The sequence below is a fragment of the Gopherus flavomarginatus genome, chromosome 2, assembly GCF_025201925.1.
Source record: "Gopherus flavomarginatus isolate rGopFla2 chromosome 2, rGopFla2.mat.asm, whole genome shotgun sequence".
In the NCBI taxonomy this organism is placed as follows: Eukaryota; Metazoa; Chordata; order Testudines; family Testudinidae; genus Gopherus; species Gopherus flavomarginatus.
The window spans coordinates 85,213,978-85,231,264 of record NC_066618.1 but is presented as its reverse complement, the minus strand read 5'-3'; the positions used below and the strand labels follow the sequence as shown (position 1 = coordinate 85,231,264).

Genomic DNA, 17,287 nt, shown 5'->3' with positions numbered 1-17,287 from the left:
CCCTGTATGTGCCTTGCAAGTGTGGACGGTGAGTGAGTTACAGCACTGTAAAGCCACCATCAGCGCTGCAACTCTCCAGTGTAGCCAAGCCCTTAGTCACAGCAGGAAAGTCCATTAAGAATAGATAGGCATCTTCCATTATAAGTTAAGTGTTCTTTAATGAGTCATTCTACTTGAATAGTTCCTTCACAATGTGCTGGCTAATGTGGCAGTTTGTTGGTGCTACCCAGAAGCAAACACCTTAGAAATACAGGTAAGTGGTTAATATTCCTAACTTCAGCTACAAAAATGATACATGCATACAAAGAGCGTAATCATATTCAGTGATTCGTAACCTTTCCATAAACATCTTACATGCCACATTTTGTACAAAATTTGTTGTAATTATACAATGGTGGCAACAATGATCTACGCGGTCATAATTTAATCAGATAATGTCACAATCTCTATCTGGTTTCTCACTGATTTTCTCTAAACCAATATTTAAAAGAAATTCAGAGACCAAAATAAATTTGTGAAGTTGAGGCACTGTTGCTGGAAACAGTTTAGCGGCAGCGTATAAATTCTTCCAGTGTAATCCTGGCTCCATTGTAGTTAATGGCAAAACTCCCATTGACATCACTGGGGCCAGATTTCCCACTCATATTCAGGGATAACCCCAAGCAGAGTTTAGCTTCCTGCTCAGGGCTTGGCTACACTGGAGAGTTGCAGCACTGGTGGTGGGTTTACAGCACTGCAACTTAGTTACTGTCCACACCTGCAAGGTACATCCAGCGCTGCAACTCCCTGGCTGCAGCGCTGGCTGTACACCTGGTCTGCTTGGGGTGTAACGATTGCAGCGCTGCTCATCAAGTGTGGCCACCAAAAGCGCTGTTATTGGCCTCCAGGGTATTAGGAGGTATCCCAGAATGCCTGCTCACAACAAACCGGAAGAATGGCTGAACTCCGAGCTCCCCCGAACTGCTTATTTAAAAAACAAACAGCTCCTGTTTGCTGAGTGAGCGGAGGCAGGCAGAGGAATTGCTTTGGAATGTTCACAGCTGTTTGCTTGAAGAGAGAAACGGCACGCTCACATGGCAGAGGGGGAGGGGGAAGTCCGTGTTGAGCAGCTGCTTATGTGGTCTGAAGGCTATTTAGGAGTGCATAATTTGCATTTAGTGAATAAGAGAGGGGTGGAGGAAGGGGTCAAAACTTTTAAAATGATTCAAGGTAGGTGCTGTGTGTCTTCCAGTCCTTAGAACTTGCAAGGCAGGGAACTGAGAACAGTGTCAGCTTCAAAAATCCTCTCTCTCTGTCTCCCCCATGCTCCCTGTCATACTCCACTCCACCCCCCTGTTTTGAAAAGCATGTTGCAGCCACTTTACCACTGGGATAGCTGCCCACAATGCACCACTCCCAACAGCCCTGCAAATGCTGCAAATGTGGCCACACTGCAGCTCTGGTAGCTGTCAGTGTGGCCACACTGCAGCGCTTTCCCTATACAGCTGTATGAAGACAGCTGTAACTCCCAGTGCTGTACAACTGTAAGTGTAGCCATACCCTCAGTGTGGTGTAAAGAACAGATGTTAACAGACAAGAAGCTATATGGTAGGATTTGATAGAAATTACTGAAATGAAATTAAATGGATTTGAGAAAAGTGAAGAGGAAAATAGGTAATGGCCAAATCAACACCCACGAAAGTGTTAGGGGGATGAGTATTCTCACTTCTGCACTCAAGGCCCTTAGTTCATATAAGAATAGTTATGAAGCCTGCAAAATTATATATTCACTGATTTATCTGTGAAAACTTAGTGCCAGAAAAATGTACAGTTCCACTTATCTGCTCTCTACTGCCAGTTCTTGCTACCTTGTTATACATAATGGACCATATTCATCCCTGATGCCACTCCACTGATTTCAGTGGAGCCACAATAAGGATAAAGTTCCCCTAGTGTACCTTGTTCTTAAGCAACAGGGTCTGAGTTAAAAAAAAATCCACGATGCAAATCAGAAAAATATAACACTTAAAGAGTTTAAAATGTAGTTTTTGGCTACTCTCCCAAGCACAAGGCCTTCTTAGTCCCATACAACAACCATCTGGCTTTATTCTCTGTGATACACCATCTCCATATGCTTATGCTTAGCAGTATATAGTTAATTTTCTGATATAGAATGTAAATGCCTTTGAGTCTGAAGCCGTACAATAAATTATAGAGCCGTATGTTCCACTTCTGTCTAAAAAAACATCCAACACAGGCACAGTACCTTGATGTGCTGCATTATGCATGCCACATGAAAATGATGTTGTTGCAAACCACGTCATATTGCTAAGAAAATATATTCCAAGGATACAAAACCCACAAATACTCTGCATAGAATAAAGCATAGCACAGTACACACATATCTGCTGCTGTAAAAAAGAGACCAGGTGTGGTTAAGTATGCAGTGAGCATTTCTGAGTTCATTGCCATCTGAGGTAAAACTCACACCCACGCTATTTTTAAATAACCCTCTCCCCGTTTCTGGAGAATTACTCTGTGACATAGCAAACTGTCACACGGGAAAAAGGATGGAATAACCCAAGCCCTTTAAAAAGCTAGAGTAAGTGTTGGATAGTTTGTGACTCTTTCAAGCTAGCGTATGATACAGCTGCTTTTATTCACTGATGAAGTGAGGGAGAGGAGACCTGACTATTAGCACATCTTAAGACCTGGCTTTAAGCTGTCATTAAGAATGCTGTGAATGGGAAAAGCCTGGGGCCTCTCTCTTCCTACTCACTTGGTAGGAGGAGAGGTAGCACTAGAGAAAGGTGTGTTGCTAAAGGAGGGTTAAAAAGAGCTGCACCTGAGTAGAAAATGCTGTCTGAAGGATGCTGGGCAGGTTAAGCCTGTGGGTAACATATAAGTAAGGGCCTAAAGAGATTCTTCTGTTTCAAAAAGGCTATTGACTGTGTACTGGAGAAGGCTTTGTGGACCAAGATCAATAAATACTCCAGGGAACTTGAGTCCAGATTAAAGTCCAAAGAGTAACCAGTGGATGAAAAGTACAGCACATCCTGCTACCATGAAAGGGAAATTTCATCATCTTGCTATATAGATCCCAGGTCAGGAACAGACAAGCCCATGAAAATAATAACTCCATCTCTGTCTTCCTTTCTTCCTACCACACCTGTGGTAGGCAGGACATCCTGACCAAGCAGTGAGTACTGATAGCATACTGACACACACGTTATGTGCCACTGTGATGTAGATGTTTGCCAGCGGCATGTTACTGATGCCTAAGGTGACCGTAATGTGCACTATCTTTCTCTGCATCAAGCTTCTTTTTCCTTTGGAGTATTGCGATCAGTGTGGCTTACAGCTGCTCTTATTGACCTAGTGGTATGAGTATCAGGAAGCTGTAAAGGTGGTTTACAGCCACCTTTATGTCCTCTCCCCAAGCTATGTTGAGCTCCAGCCAGCTGGCCCCAATTATCTCCACGGAAAGGGAAGTTTTACACTCAGAAAAAAAGAGTAAAATTGCAGAATATTCATGCAAGATACAACTTAACAAAATTTGGAATATATTGTGCTATATCACAGTCTTTCCTAGGAGTTACAATTGTTCAAAATATGTGTGACAAAATGTGATTGAGTGAATGTACCCTACAAAGTGAACAGTTAGATCAGATGTTACAAACAAAATGATCCTAGCAGAATAGAAAAGGATCACAGAGTGATCCTCTGGATTCAGAGAGAAATTATTTTAGAAAAGAACCTCACAAATGGATTATTGTTACCTATACCACATATGAGATGCTAGAAAAGCTAAAGATTAGGATTATGAAAAGCTAAATTCTTCCCAATTCCCACCAAAGTAACAATAGCTGCATGTTTTCTGACAGTAGACTCACTTCAGATAATAATGGTGGGCATCATTTAAATTAGCTATTGAAGTAATAACAACACTGGATGTGCTATATCCAGGCCCATGAAAACAGTTTAAGATTTGTGAGAACTCATTTAATGCACCCAGACTCTTATCCCATCCTATTGGATCCAAATATTGTATTAGTTTCTCCATGAGGATAGCATTTTGACCCTCTTAAAAATGCAAAGCTGCCCTCAATTAGTATGTATCTATAAAGCACCAATAGAATGCTTGATTTTGTGCAAAAATTGGATTTAAAAAAATCAGAATAAGATCTATAGCAGCGGTAGGTGAAGAAGGAGGCACATGAGTTGATTTTCAGTGGCACTCACACTGCCTGGGTCCTGGCCATCGGTCCAGGGGGCTGTGCATTTTCATTTAATTTTAAATGAAGCTTCTTAAATATTTTGAAACTCTATTGACTTTCCATACAACAATAGTTTAGTTATATATTATAGACTTCTAGAAAGAGACCTTTTAAAAAGGTTAAAATGTATGACTGGGCACGCAAAACCTTAAATTAGAGTGAATAAATGAAGACTCAGCACTTCTGAAAGTTGCTGACCCCTGATCTATAGGAATTTCATACACAAAAATATATTAAAAGAAAGTTAAAGTTGCAAAATGAGGCATTCAGAAATCTGGCAATGTCAAAATTAAGGTTGCTACTTCCTTTATGCAGTCTGTAATTATATTATCACACACTATATTATCACTATTTTTCCTTATTTAGTATGAAGGCTGGATAGCAAATGAGGGAGGGGTCTCCATTCAGTAGGAGTTGAGTAAGGCAGAGATAAGAATAAAAAACAAATATTAAATAGTTGCCTCATTAACTGAGTACTGCTCAAGCCATGCACTGAACAAGACAGAGATCCAGTGGAAAAATCAGTATATGAGTAATACTATATATCTGCATAGGCGCACATATCTCATATATGCAGATATGATACAAGTGTCGACATACAATGGACATTCAGATCTTCTCCATTTGTTTTTGTACAACACCAAGCATACTGCCAGTGTTCTCATTTTATGTATTTTAGACCATCAGTATTAGAACCTTGATTTATACCGTATGTTCATTTGTTCAACAGCACACACAGCACTCTCCATTAGCGCAAAACACCACATTTTATAATTTATAATTAATCTAGAATAATATATATTACACATTATATTGATGTAATTGAACTCATATTATTATATACTATAGATGAGATTTATGTTGACACAGTACATGTTCACCCACATCAACGTTTTTAACGTTAAATATTTTATATATAAACAGCACAATTGTCTGCCTTTCTCCTCCCTCTTTATGTTCTCATTAGCTATAGCAGGCCTTCCCCAAGGACTGAGTGTAGTCATCCTGATTTGCCCCTGTTAGAATTGTCATTGTATTGTACTTTCCCAGAAAGTTAGTGCTATTTTTTCCAGCTAGCCACTGGCTGTATGTTGTCTGTTTTGTTTCTGTAATAGCAGTGATCAGTTTAATCAGTAAGCCAAAACATTGAAACTGACTAACGAGGGACATGCTTGGTTTGACAGAGGGGAAAAACTCTTAGCAAAGGAGACAGCTTCATTAGCAAATTACTTTGAAGAAAATGCTGAATCTATTTTCAGTGTTGCTCTTCTTTTCTCCTTCTCCTACGTATGTATGTGTGTTATCACCTCTCTCCCCCTCTTGCTCTGTGCCCTTTCTATGTCCAATTTAAAAAGCACTTCTTTATATTCTGATGGCAGCCTCTTTATCCTCTGGTGAGGGCGTATGAGAGAAAAATCAGTTTTCAGGTCAGTCAGCAACACAGGAAGTCACAAAAATTGAAAATCATTGAGAGAGAATATGAAGTCCCATAATGGCATCTTTAGCCACACATGGAAAGAGCAGCAATAGCACTCCCATCAAAGAGGGACTGTCCCAGGCAAAGAGGGAAGGCTATTGGGAAGGTGCTGTTCAAGGTGCTGCCTTCCCCATGGCTAACCGTAGTCCCATTTTTCTGGGAGCAGTTTGTGATGAAGTGAGAAGAATCAAGAGATGGAAAACACCTACTAGGTCAGGAAGGGTGTGGCTTGTGGAGTTAGTGTCTCCAAGTCCTGCTTGAGCACCTATGCTACGGCGTCAGGGCCGGTGCAACCATTTAGGCGGACTAGGTGGTTGCCTAGGGCGCCGAGATTTGAGGGCGCCAAAAAGTGCCCCCAAATTTTTTTTAAATGGTTGAGCAGCACAGAGAGGGAGTCTGAGCTGCCGGCGGCAGCTGGCAGCCCAGGGTGTCCCCTGGGTCAGGGCTCCGCCGCGGCAGCCGGCAGCCCAGGGTGTCCGGAGGGGGCGGCAGGCAGCTCCCGTGGAGCTGCCGCAGTTGTGCCTGCAGATGGTCGGCTGCTCACGCGGCTCCAGTGGACCTCCCGCAGACACCACTGCGGCAGCGCCACCGGAGCCGCGGGACCAGCGCGCGGGGTGGCGAAATTGCCATCCGCCTAGGGCGCTCAAAACCCTAGCGCCGGTCCTGTATGGCGTAAACCTGGGCTTGCAATTGCTGGACCTGGATCTCATGCTAACATGTCCATACTGCATGATGCTGATCTTAACCCAGGTCTGTGACTTGAGCTGCGTCCCACTGCAAAATGACGGGGCTTGGGCCACAGCAAGATGCTGTCTCTGACCCACCCTCCTAGGATCTGTGTCCTGAGTGCTTGCTGACCTGAGTCAGACAGATTTGTGTATGGACAGAAGGGGGAGGGGGCTTGGGTTCAGACTTGAGTCAGAGCCTGGGGTTAGTGTGTAGTGTAGACACCCCCCTAATCCCGCATTTCACCAAGGCAGGATTGTTACCTACAAACTGGATGTAGGAGACTGAGATTTGCTCTTGGGCTAAAACGGCACAGCATCATTTCAATCTCCCCCCGCCCCAAAAGAATGGCTGCAGCTGAAAGTTGAGGTGGGTGGCTTTTGTCTCCGCTGTGTGCCGTTCTCGTGGCATGGTTTCCCCCAGCGGATTCAGGCACGGGGTGGGGTAAAGCCGGGTCCCGCGGGGCTGCTGAGTCACACGCAGACCAGGGGTACAGCGCCGGCAGAAGAGCCGCGTGCGGGAGCGGGCGAGTTCCCAGCGCCCTCCATGGGCGGCTGGCTGCGTAGCGGCTCTTCTGCCGGGGCAGGGTGGGAGCGCTTGCAAAGAAGCCCGCTGCCGGGCAGGAGAAGGGCAGGGGTGCAAAACAAAGGAACAAATGCAATTTAGGCAGAGGGGGCTTTGGCCACAACCTGCCCGGAGACGAGTTGCAAAATCAACCTGCAGTAGCACATGCAACAGGGACACTCCAATAGGTATCCTCTATTGGATACCTGAGGGGAGGGGGGGTTACAAGGAGGTCACAAGGTGCTAGGGATCGTGCGAAGCTGTGGCAGAGGATGAAGCGAGGAGATTTTGGAGGGGGGCGATCACGTCCCCTGTCATTTCCATAGAAGCCCCCTTTCCTCGTTTCTATGGAAAAGGCCCGCTCCTGTTTTCATTGGGGGGGGGGTCCTCGCTTTTCCCGGCTATACTAACATTTCATGGAGGGTCCTCTCCCGTCCCCGCACTGCCTCAGTTACCAGAGCTGCTGCTGCTTGTGCAGCCCATCCCCTGTCCTGCGCCACACGTGGGTCTCAGTAGAAGGCCGGGGTGTTAAAAGGAAAGCAGATTGCGCTGGCTCCTTTCCTTAGCGGGAAGGGAGAGAAAAAAATCACACTCGTGTAGTCTGTGTCTCAGACGTGTAGATTAAAACGAGGCAAGGCCGGGCCAATTTCCAGCAAAGCAGCCACCAGGCGCTGGGTGCCTTATTTATAACTAGTGCTGGGAAGTCGAATCCACCCCGATCCACTGTACCCAGAGGCACTTCGGTTCCAAGCTCCAGAGAAGGGAGTAGGAGAAAGAAGGTAAGAGGAGATTTTCGTTCCTTAACTCGGTTTCCCTGGCGTTGATCTGGAAGCTAGTGGAGAAAGCAGCTCTAGTATTTCTGATCAGCCTCTCTCTGTTTTCTGCCCACCCAGTGCCACATTGGTTAGCGGTAGGTGACAACAGAAGACAGTGGCCAAGCAGCGGTCCGGGCCAGGGAGAGGCAACAAGAATTGACGTGTCAATCAATGTGTCCATCATAATTGCGGAGCAAAAGTGCCACATGTTCCTCACCGCTCAATACGTGATTCACCTGCTGGGCCAGGGCTCTGGCTTGGATCTTGCTCTGATTCGCTTTCCCCCTCCCACTCCCAAAGAGAAAACATCTGGCTGTAGCGGTTCAGCTGCTTGCACCGGGAGCTAGCGAGTTGCAGCCTGTTCAGTAGCGAAGGGGGGAGGCTGATGCTAAATCCTGGGGAGCAAGAGTGTTGTGGGGAGGGTGGGTAGGTGATAAGAGGTCGGAAGAAGGCAGAGGTGTGGGGGGCTGTACGGCTTTGGACGTGACATTGCCCCCAGGGGCTCGCAGATTTGCCCCCCAAAAGCAGCGGTGGGACTGGAAAGGACGTGTTCTGGCTGCAGGGGGAAGATGATGTGGGGCGAGGGGTGCCCAGTGCAAGGCGGGTAGCAAAGCACAAGGCAAGTCTCGGTTTCCATCCTCACGCCTTATCCCATGGCTTCGCAGAGCTGCTCGGGGGCTCAGCCTTTTGTTTGCTGGCAGTGCCGGCTCCACTCGTTCGCGCTGGGCACGGGGCGCGCAAACTCAGCTTCACACTCAAGACAAACCCTCGAGCCGTAACAACGCCCCTCTGGTCTAAACATGAAGAGTTTGGCGCATCAGTGGCCTCTGGACCCCCCCCCCTCGCATGTCAGCGGAGTAGCAAAGCCCCCCCGGGGTCCCCTCCGACTCCGCGCGTGTGACTATTGGAATTAGAGTGGATCAGTCCTACTCATTTTGTTGTTTTATCAATTCCGTCCTTCTAGCAGCACGGTGCCCGTTGGGTGAGAAACATCTGATCCTGTCCAAGAACCCCTCGCCCATTTACCCCGCAAAAAAGTGTGTATTGCATTGGGAAAATGAACACGTGAGGAGTAGGACAATCTGTTAAAATCATTGCTTTAGGGATAGAGAGGAGAGAGAAAATATCCGGCACTCCCTCAACTTCCAGTGTGTTTGGAGTAGTCTGGACTATTCTGAACGGTTCGCACACTGCATCGATCCCTTATTCTACATCCTAGAAATGAATGATTTATAGAACCCATACATACATAAATAAAACCAGCCATCGCTAATTAGTGCCGAGAGCCCAGCTAACCAGCATTTGCCTTTCGCTGCTCTTTATGCCAAAGGTTTGAAACCAAGAACTGTTACTTGAAGTTTTTTAAATATGTGTGTGTGGATGGGTGGGGGAGAAACAATATTTAAGGAGCCTTATCAGCCAAAAAGCCTCTGAACACTTCTTAGGTATGTTATATCTGGGGTAATTTTAGATAGATAGATTACAAAACAATCTCTCTCTCTACGTTTGTCTCTCTCTTTGGAGAAGGGAAGAAAGTATAAATGTTCAGCGTTAGAGCCTTATTTCACTGCAAGCTGAAATACAGACACTGAACCCTAATTAAGATGTGTTCTTTCTGGGCTTTGAAAGTATAAAATAAGGTGACCAGATGTCCTGATTTTATAAGGACAGTCCTGATTTTTGGGTCTTTTTCTTACATAGGCTCCAATTATCCCCCACCCCCATCCCGATTTTTCACACTTGCTGTCTGGTCACCCTAGTGTAAAGTGGTGAAAAGACATTACTGTCCCCACCCAGAGCAAAGTCACTTGCTTAATTAAAACTACAATACTAGTGAACAAAAACACTACTGGCATCTCTCACTGTCAAAGAAGCTCTGGTGAGGAAAGGGTTAAGAACGCAGAGCTTCTTCGTTAGCAGATTTTTTGACACACACCCCTTTTCCCCATCACAGATAAATTCATTTGTTACGAAGTGATAGCATCCTGTTGAGCATGTGGTGATCCTTCATCTGCGTCAGACCTGTGTAAACAGATGACACTACAACAAGCACTGGGCTAGACTATTTAAGGAGCAGCATTTCAAACTGTTAGAACTTATCTAACCCCAGCACTTCTCTCTCTCTGATTTGAACTAGGAAAAAGTAACCCACTTAAAGGTAGGAGATGATGGGTCAGTAACTTTTTAGCCATAGTTTGAGTGAATCTTTGCTTATAGAAAAATGTAAAAATGATGTGACTGGCTATTTATTTGTCTACTTATTTTTTTAATATGAATTTTCAGTGTATTCTTCTCATGAATATTCTCACAGGCATCTTCACTAAAGAGATTTAGATCTTTAATATTCAGGACAATGTTCAGCTCTTTAATATGTGGGAGCAGGGAATAATGCATGTTTCTGTTGTTCTTTTTACCAACACCTTTATGTCATTAAACAAACTATTTTATATCCTTGAAAAAGATCTTGGAAAGCAAAATTATGTTTTAGTTTTGTAACTGAGCTTCTAGTTCTCTAGGGTAGCACAGCATTTGTGATGGGAAGTGAAAATTAATCATGTAAATGATAGAGATATAAAATCATGAAAATGAACTAATATATGTATTTAAATATTGAACATTAAGTTCTGAGTCACACTCATTATATGAAGTAGCCAGGTTAGAACACCCATCTCTGCATGAAATGAATATAGAGTATATGCATTTTATAAATAGCAAAGATGTACTTGATGCATCCGTGACAAGGTATTAATTATGCTGGGGCTGTAGAATCCTGAAATGTTACCACTTTGAAACTTTTCTTTCATCTCATAACAATTGTGATGAAAACCTGTTTGCTTCACATTAAAACATTATTAACTCTAATGTATGTGATCGGTAAATTTGCTTTAATGGGTCATATTTGAGACATAAGTTGGGTTTTTTTATATATATATTGTTAAATAACTTGTAAGTTTTAGGGGTTCTTAGCCATGAAATATTTCATATACACATAGAAAATAGCATTCTAGCATTAAGAAGTATCCAGTTCAATATTAGCTCTTGAAAAATGGACAAAGAGTTACTTTACATATCTTAACTATAATACACAGCTTTGCATTAAATAGTTATATCAACTGAAATAGAGTTTGTCCAGAAATGTAAAATAAGTCCTATGTCTGGATTTTATAGAAGCAAGAAAATATCCATAACATTTATTCTCTGTTTTACATGAAGAAACATATTGTTCCAAATCATTCTATTTCTAATTCTTAAATAGCTTTGAAAATTCACCTGAGACCCAGGTTTATTTTATTTTTTTCAATTGTTAAGTATGATTTTGTTTTCCTTTCCCTTGGTGATCTTTTCCTTCTCTCTCTCTCTCTCAAATATGGTAGAACAGCTGGAACAATTAAGCACAAACAAAATACATGTTGCTAAAATAAACATTCTTTACCAGCTTTTCAAAACTGAATATTTGTATCCCTTGTATATTTTAACAAGATGGTGAAATACTGAAATGTTTTGTCCTGAGACAGAGGAGGAAATACAACATAGAGAAGGCAGTTCTTCAGCAAAGAGCTTTGCAATGGATTGATTTTATCTCTACTTGTACCACTATACAGCCCTCTCTCTCTACTGTCTCTTAAATCTAGAAGCATTTTACCTACCTGTCAAATACTCTCTTGCCAATCTTCTCCTGTTTAACACTGTTCCTTTATTTACTGTACTCTCTAAAATCTAGTTTGTTCAGAAGTCAGCACTTATTTAAAAAAGGGAGAGAAGGGGATAGCATTAAATACAGTGAAGTTCACCATTCTAACAACCTCTTATTTATTTTCCCTCCAGCTATGTACAGTGGTATCTGCATCTACATGTTCCTTGTTATGCTGTCAATGAGCTCTTTTGGACAGCAGGCTACAGGCTCGCACAATGAGAACCCTGTGGCCACTGAGCTTGAGCAGAGCTTGACAGAACATCACCGACATGTTCGTGTCCCTTCATCAGCTGGCCAGCTGAAACCTATCCAGCGGTTGGATGGAAATGTTGACCAAAAAGCCAACATTGGAGCTTTGCTGGCCAAATATCTCCAGCAAGCCAGAAAAGGTAATAGCCAGCATATTATGCCATGTGTCTGTGTCAAAAGGATTCCCTTTGAAATTCAATACTTTTATAGATTCATAGGTTTTTAAGGACAGAAGGAACTACTATGATCATCTACATGTTGTAAAGGAAATATTGAAAAATATTAAAGAATTGAGCATTTGCTTTCATACATGTACAGATCTTACGTTTCTAGTTTCATGATTGCTTGGAGTACAATAGAATTGTACAACTGCAAACATCTGTGGCGTTGCAGCTAGGTTTGTTGCATATACTGACAATGGAGTAGTCAATTTAAAGGCTTGATTCTTCAAACTCTTACATTAGTTGCACTTAGCCATCTGAGTAGGTAATGAGGCAACCTACATAAGTAAGGATTTGTAGGCTAGAGGCCCACAGAACATGTATTTGCACAAAATAAAATGGTTTACAGTATATACATTATAGTATATACTTACACACAGAGAATGACTTTGGAAAAGGAATGCTTTTCTCCTGAAAAGCTAGATATCTCGTCTTCCAAAAAAGTTACTGGATTTAAAACACTTGCAAATAGTTGTCCATTCAAACTTCCGTTTAAGGGGCTCATTCACCTTTTTTTTTTTTAATTAAATGCTCTGCTCTGAAAAAGAGCTCAGTTTGGTATCTGAATACATCGGACTATTGCTCACATATTCTGGGGGGCAGGCTACTTGCAGAGCATTTCCAGTGAGCATCATGGCTGCCAAGTGCAGCAAAAACTACTACACGTGGTTTCAGAGGTCTTTTCCTCTGCTACAGTCTCTCTGTATTCTACACCCTGCATTGCAGGAAAGGAAGATATCTTGGAAGTGAAGGGGATGGGTTCAGGGCCAACAGGAGATTCTTTGCCTGCTATTGCAGAGCTGTTTTGATGTCAGGCAATTAATTCTGGTCTGGGAATGAAATATCTCCCCTCATGCACTTAGGATGAAATTCACTTCCCCCAAGCAGTGGCGTGTCCCTTTCATGCCCCTTCACATTGGCCTATGCACACATATGGAGGCCTCATTGTAGAGCTTATATTGTGCTGGCCTCCACACTACATTGAATTTCTTCCTTACTCCTGATAGGGCTCTGCAATATATGTTTTGTGTGTGTGTGTGTGATATACAACATATATATTGTCTGCGTTTTCACACACATGTATTCATACTTACACATATGTAATGATCAAGTAATAATAGTTATAAGCAACTAGAAAAAAAATCACTTCTGAGCATGCTCTGAAGACCTCCGAACAGCACCTAACAATGCCAAATATAATCGTGTACATTCTGGAGTCCAGTTAACAGTAAAAGTAATATAAGGAGGAGATTATTTGAGGTTCATTTAGAAAGCTCAGTGCTATAATTAAATGATTGGTGGGACTAAGCATTATTGTTACAGGAGATCTGTGAAACAGAATCTTAATTGTATCTCTCCAGTTTTATATTTCCATCCTTCATTTCCTGAAAATCTGCTGTTTGGAAGTTTATCTATTTATTCTGTTTCAGTATGGTTTCATAGTTTGTGCATTCTCCAAAATTCCTGGCTGGCATTCCAACTATCTCAACCAGGTATCATGAAAGAACACTTTGGCTTTATCTTAAACGTTACCTGACAGAAGATATCTTGTATCTTATTGATTTAGCTCAGATTTCTTAAAAAAAACCGCCACCCCCACCCCAAAAAAAAGCCCACCTATTTTCAGATGTTCATAGTCCTTAAAGCCACTGTAGGCATATGATACAATACTTTCTTGTGACCTGGTAGAGGTCAAGCTTGATTCTAGCCCATCAAAGACAGATGGTTGGACTCAGACATGTTAACAAACTTGTAACAGGAGAGGATAAAGAATTCGGAGTGAAAGGACAAAAATATGTAACCTTTGTATGATTGGATCTGATGAAAAGCACATTGTGGCCTCTCATTTACTTCCCCTTCAAGTCCATTATCTACCAATTATATTATCCTCCTTTAGCAGAAGACCCTTATGGCTTGTGTGTTCTAGGAGGGGTTGCTCAGTGTTGTAATTTCATCAAGATAATATTGCTTTTAAATTTAAAAAATGGCTGATATGAAGCTTCCAACTGATATCTGATGATGAATATGAAGACATCCCCTCAGTTCCAGTTTTAGTCACTTTTGGGATGTTCAATCCATACCTACTGGCCAGAAGATACTACACATATTGGGACTTTTGCTGTGCTAATAATTAGTGGTGATGTTTGTGGTTATGGTTTGTGGAGAGGCATTGCCAGTTATAACTTTAGGGAAAAATAAGTTATCTCATGAGGTTAGGGTTGGGTTCTACCATCTTTCAAAAATGGCTGTAATTTGAAGCTGAAATGTCTGAAGGCCAGTGGTTCTGTATAGTCTATAGGCCACCTTTAGAGATTGGAAGGTAATTAAGATGACCTCTATTATGATAAGAAATTCAGTTTATTATGCATGATCTACTAGCTCTTTGAATTAAGTTATCCTAAAAGTGTGCTATCATGTATCTGGCAGCTGGGTAAAGGAGACACATTGTGGTTGTCAAGTCAGAGACACATGATTTAAAATTCTTTGTCAGGGCAGATCACAATTGTACTAAAAGCCAGTAGGGCCCAGTGAATAATTGATTTGCAAACTCAGAAGTCTTTTAAGTAGAAGCAGTCTCTGATCTGAGCGATGATCTGTTCCAGTGGTATCAGACTATATATTGCCAAGAAACCACATTCTCATTGCCCCTTAATTACATAATTAGATAAATTCACATACATAATTCAGCTTCTGAATATTTAACTGATATCCTTAATTTGTTAATCAGACTTTTTAGTAGTTAAATTTTTGCCATTTTGGTTTAAGTAAATGTCTAAAGCATGGAGGATGGGGATCAATTCAGTTTATATGTCCTCTCCTCTGCAATCATCGACAAAGTGATTAAGTTCCTAACCATATGTTCATTGTTTTGTTCTGAATTGTTTCCCTCTGTAAAGAAAACTCCATCCACGTAAAAGTCCTGTTACAGCAGGTGTTCCTTTAAAATATAAATTCTTGCATAGTAAGAATATTCTATAGATTTGAGGACTTTTAATTTTATAAATTTAAAGACTCACAGATCTAGGTCAAAGCTAAATATTAACAATATACTGTATTGTGTTTGTTCCTGTTCCCATTAAAGTTAATGGGACCTTTGTCATTGACTTCAGTCGTAGAAGGTTTAAGCTTATTTTTATAATTACAGTATTACTGCACATGAGGTTGTAATGTATTCATGGAAGTGCAAATTTTCACATTCTTTGGATAGAAGTGGAGTCAATTAACATTTTAAAATTCTTTCAGTTCTAATAATGTAACGTGTTAAAAAGAGAGGTCTTCATCTGTCTTAATCTCTGGGCCTTGATTTTATCATAGAAAATGTTGGCCTTACATCCTATTAATGCTTTAAACATAGATGGACAAAAAAACAAAAGCAATAGCAGAGATCAGCACTCTAATACTATGGCAGAAGGAAGCATAGAAGAACCTTAGCTTGATAGCAGAAGTTGCCAAAAAGTAATAGTATTCAGAGTTCCAGCACAGTTGTATCTGCAAGTTTAGCCAGACCATTCTCACATACAAACATGCCCAGCTTCTCTGGAAAACCCGTATGTCTGAACTCCATCCCGCCTCCTAACAAAGGTACATTGTAAGAGTATGTATTCTCGTACTCTGCACCATCTGTGGTTCTTCAGGCAACATAGAGGACTGTCATGGAGTCCTCATCCCGGGCATGATCCTACTCTCAAGTAGATTTAGCTCATCACAGAGCATTCTGCACACTGCCTAACAAACAAGAGGGAGACATCAGATAGAACACTGAGCAAATGGGCTGAAGCCAGCAGGTCCCTCCTCATCCCTCTAAGTGGCCAGGCAGTGAGGAAAAAACATGCCCCCATTCTCTCCCAGCAGCCAGGAATGGGGATGGAGAGAAGGAGAAAATTACATGCCAACTGGAGTCAGAGACCCACAGAATAGTTAATCCAAGGCTACACTTTCCACAACATGGGAGAACCCCCGTGCACTAAGAGAAATGTGCAGATTAGTCAGGCTGTTCACAAATCATAATGCACAAAATAACAAATGCCTGTAGCAAACCACCAATGGATGTTCTTTTTATTTTGAATAAAAGCAAATAATTCTAAGGACATTCCCCCCACGTTTACATTATTTTCCAAAAAAGTGCTGTAAAAATTGTATAAACCTCACTGCTGTACACATTAATAAGTGACAGATACAAAAATGAGATTGGGTAAGCTTAAAAACTGAATTGACTTATTCTTTGCCCCTCATGTCTCATCTGTTAGGTCCTACTGGAAGGATCTCAATGATGGGAAACAGGGTACAGAACATTGACCCTACACACAGGATAAATGACAGAGATTACATGGGCTGGATGGATTTTGGACGCCGCAGTGCTGAAGAATACGAGTACTCCTCTTAAAGAACATCAAACTATCTCAAAAAGATGAATCCTACTCCCATTTCTGTACAGAAAGGAAAAAAAATAATTTTTGGCCTGTACGAATCAATTTAAAAAATATATTATGTCCTTGATGTAAATTTGTCTGTAAAACTATACAATGCAATATATACATATGCAGAATTTGCCAAAAAAAGTTCTTTCTCCTATGATTTCTTGTCATACTCTGTTGATATTATATTAAAATTATTTCATTTATTTCCTTCTTGTCCTGTCACAGCAAGTTGCTGAGTGTCTTACAATAAACTCAAGCAGGAAAATGCCTTCATTCTACTAGGTAAATATATTATATGTGTTAAGCAAGCATACAGGCGAAGAACCACTTTTTAAGTAAACCTTGCAGCATTCTCTTTGATTGTGGACTCTAGAGGTAACCTGTCCCAGCGTCAATCTAGTAGCACAGTTTTGTCACAAAAGATCAAATATCTTCATAGTTACCCTATTTGTAAAGGATTCAGTTATACAACAAAGTCACATGTTTTCAATGAATGGTCAACAGAGCTAAATCTTTAGAAAAACCTTTCATCTTCTTGGCTTAGTTATTTTCTGTTATGAATTAAATGTGAAAATTCTGCTAACAGCTATTAATCATGGAATAAATAGAACATTCCTTGCCTTGTGGTGAGTTATACATTTGTTTTGGGTTTGTGAAGTAACCCTATAAGTAGTTCTTTTGAGGGAGGTGGAAGGGAAGTGCCATGTAGTCGACATCAGAAAAATTGTAATTATATCTGTATCACACTGTTTTTAAAAAGGAAGTTGAGTCTTTAAATCATAAGTTAGGCCAATACTTCTATTGACTTCAACAGGAATAAAGTGCATCTCAATTGACTTCAGCCTGAGCCCAACCACTGCCCAGTCC

At 41.6% G+C, this 17,287-nt stretch overlaps 1 protein-coding gene across 3 annotated transcripts; it reads left to right on the top strand.

Annotated features, from left to right (window-relative positions):
• Positions 1-7,548: 7,548 nt before the first annotated feature.
• CCK (cholecystokinin) lies at positions 7,549-17,040 on the top strand. Of its 3 annotated transcripts, none has more exons than XM_050938108.1 (4): positions 7,551-7,802; positions 9,793-9,996; positions 11,664-11,921; positions 16,250-17,040. In XM_050938108.1, the coding sequence occupies exons 3-4, from the start codon at positions 11,666-11,668 to the stop codon at positions 16,384-16,386; spliced, it is 393 nt and encodes a 130-aa protein (XP_050794065.1). In that variant the 5' UTR covers positions 7,551-7,802; positions 9,793-9,996; positions 11,664-11,665; the 3' UTR covers positions 16,387-17,040. The 3 variants fall into 3 exon arrangements, with proteins under 3 accessions (XP_050794068.1, XP_050794065.1, XP_050794066.1); XM_050938109.1 differs by lacking the exon at positions 7,551-7,802 and adding an exon at positions 8,322-9,168; XM_050938111.1 differs by lacking the exon at positions 9,793-9,996 and having other exon boundaries at positions 7,549-7,802.
• The last annotated feature ends 247 nt before the right edge of the window (positions 17,041-17,287 follow it).

Coding starts and splice junctions, on each gene's coding strand:
- CCK (XM_050938111.1), top strand. CDS start 11,666: ATGTACAGTGGTATCTGCATCTACATGTTCCTTGTTATGCTGTCAATG. Junction 11,922..16,249: donor TCTCCAGCAAGCCAGAAAAG/GTAATAGCCAGC, acceptor CTCATCTGTTAG/GTCCTACTGGAAGGATCTCA.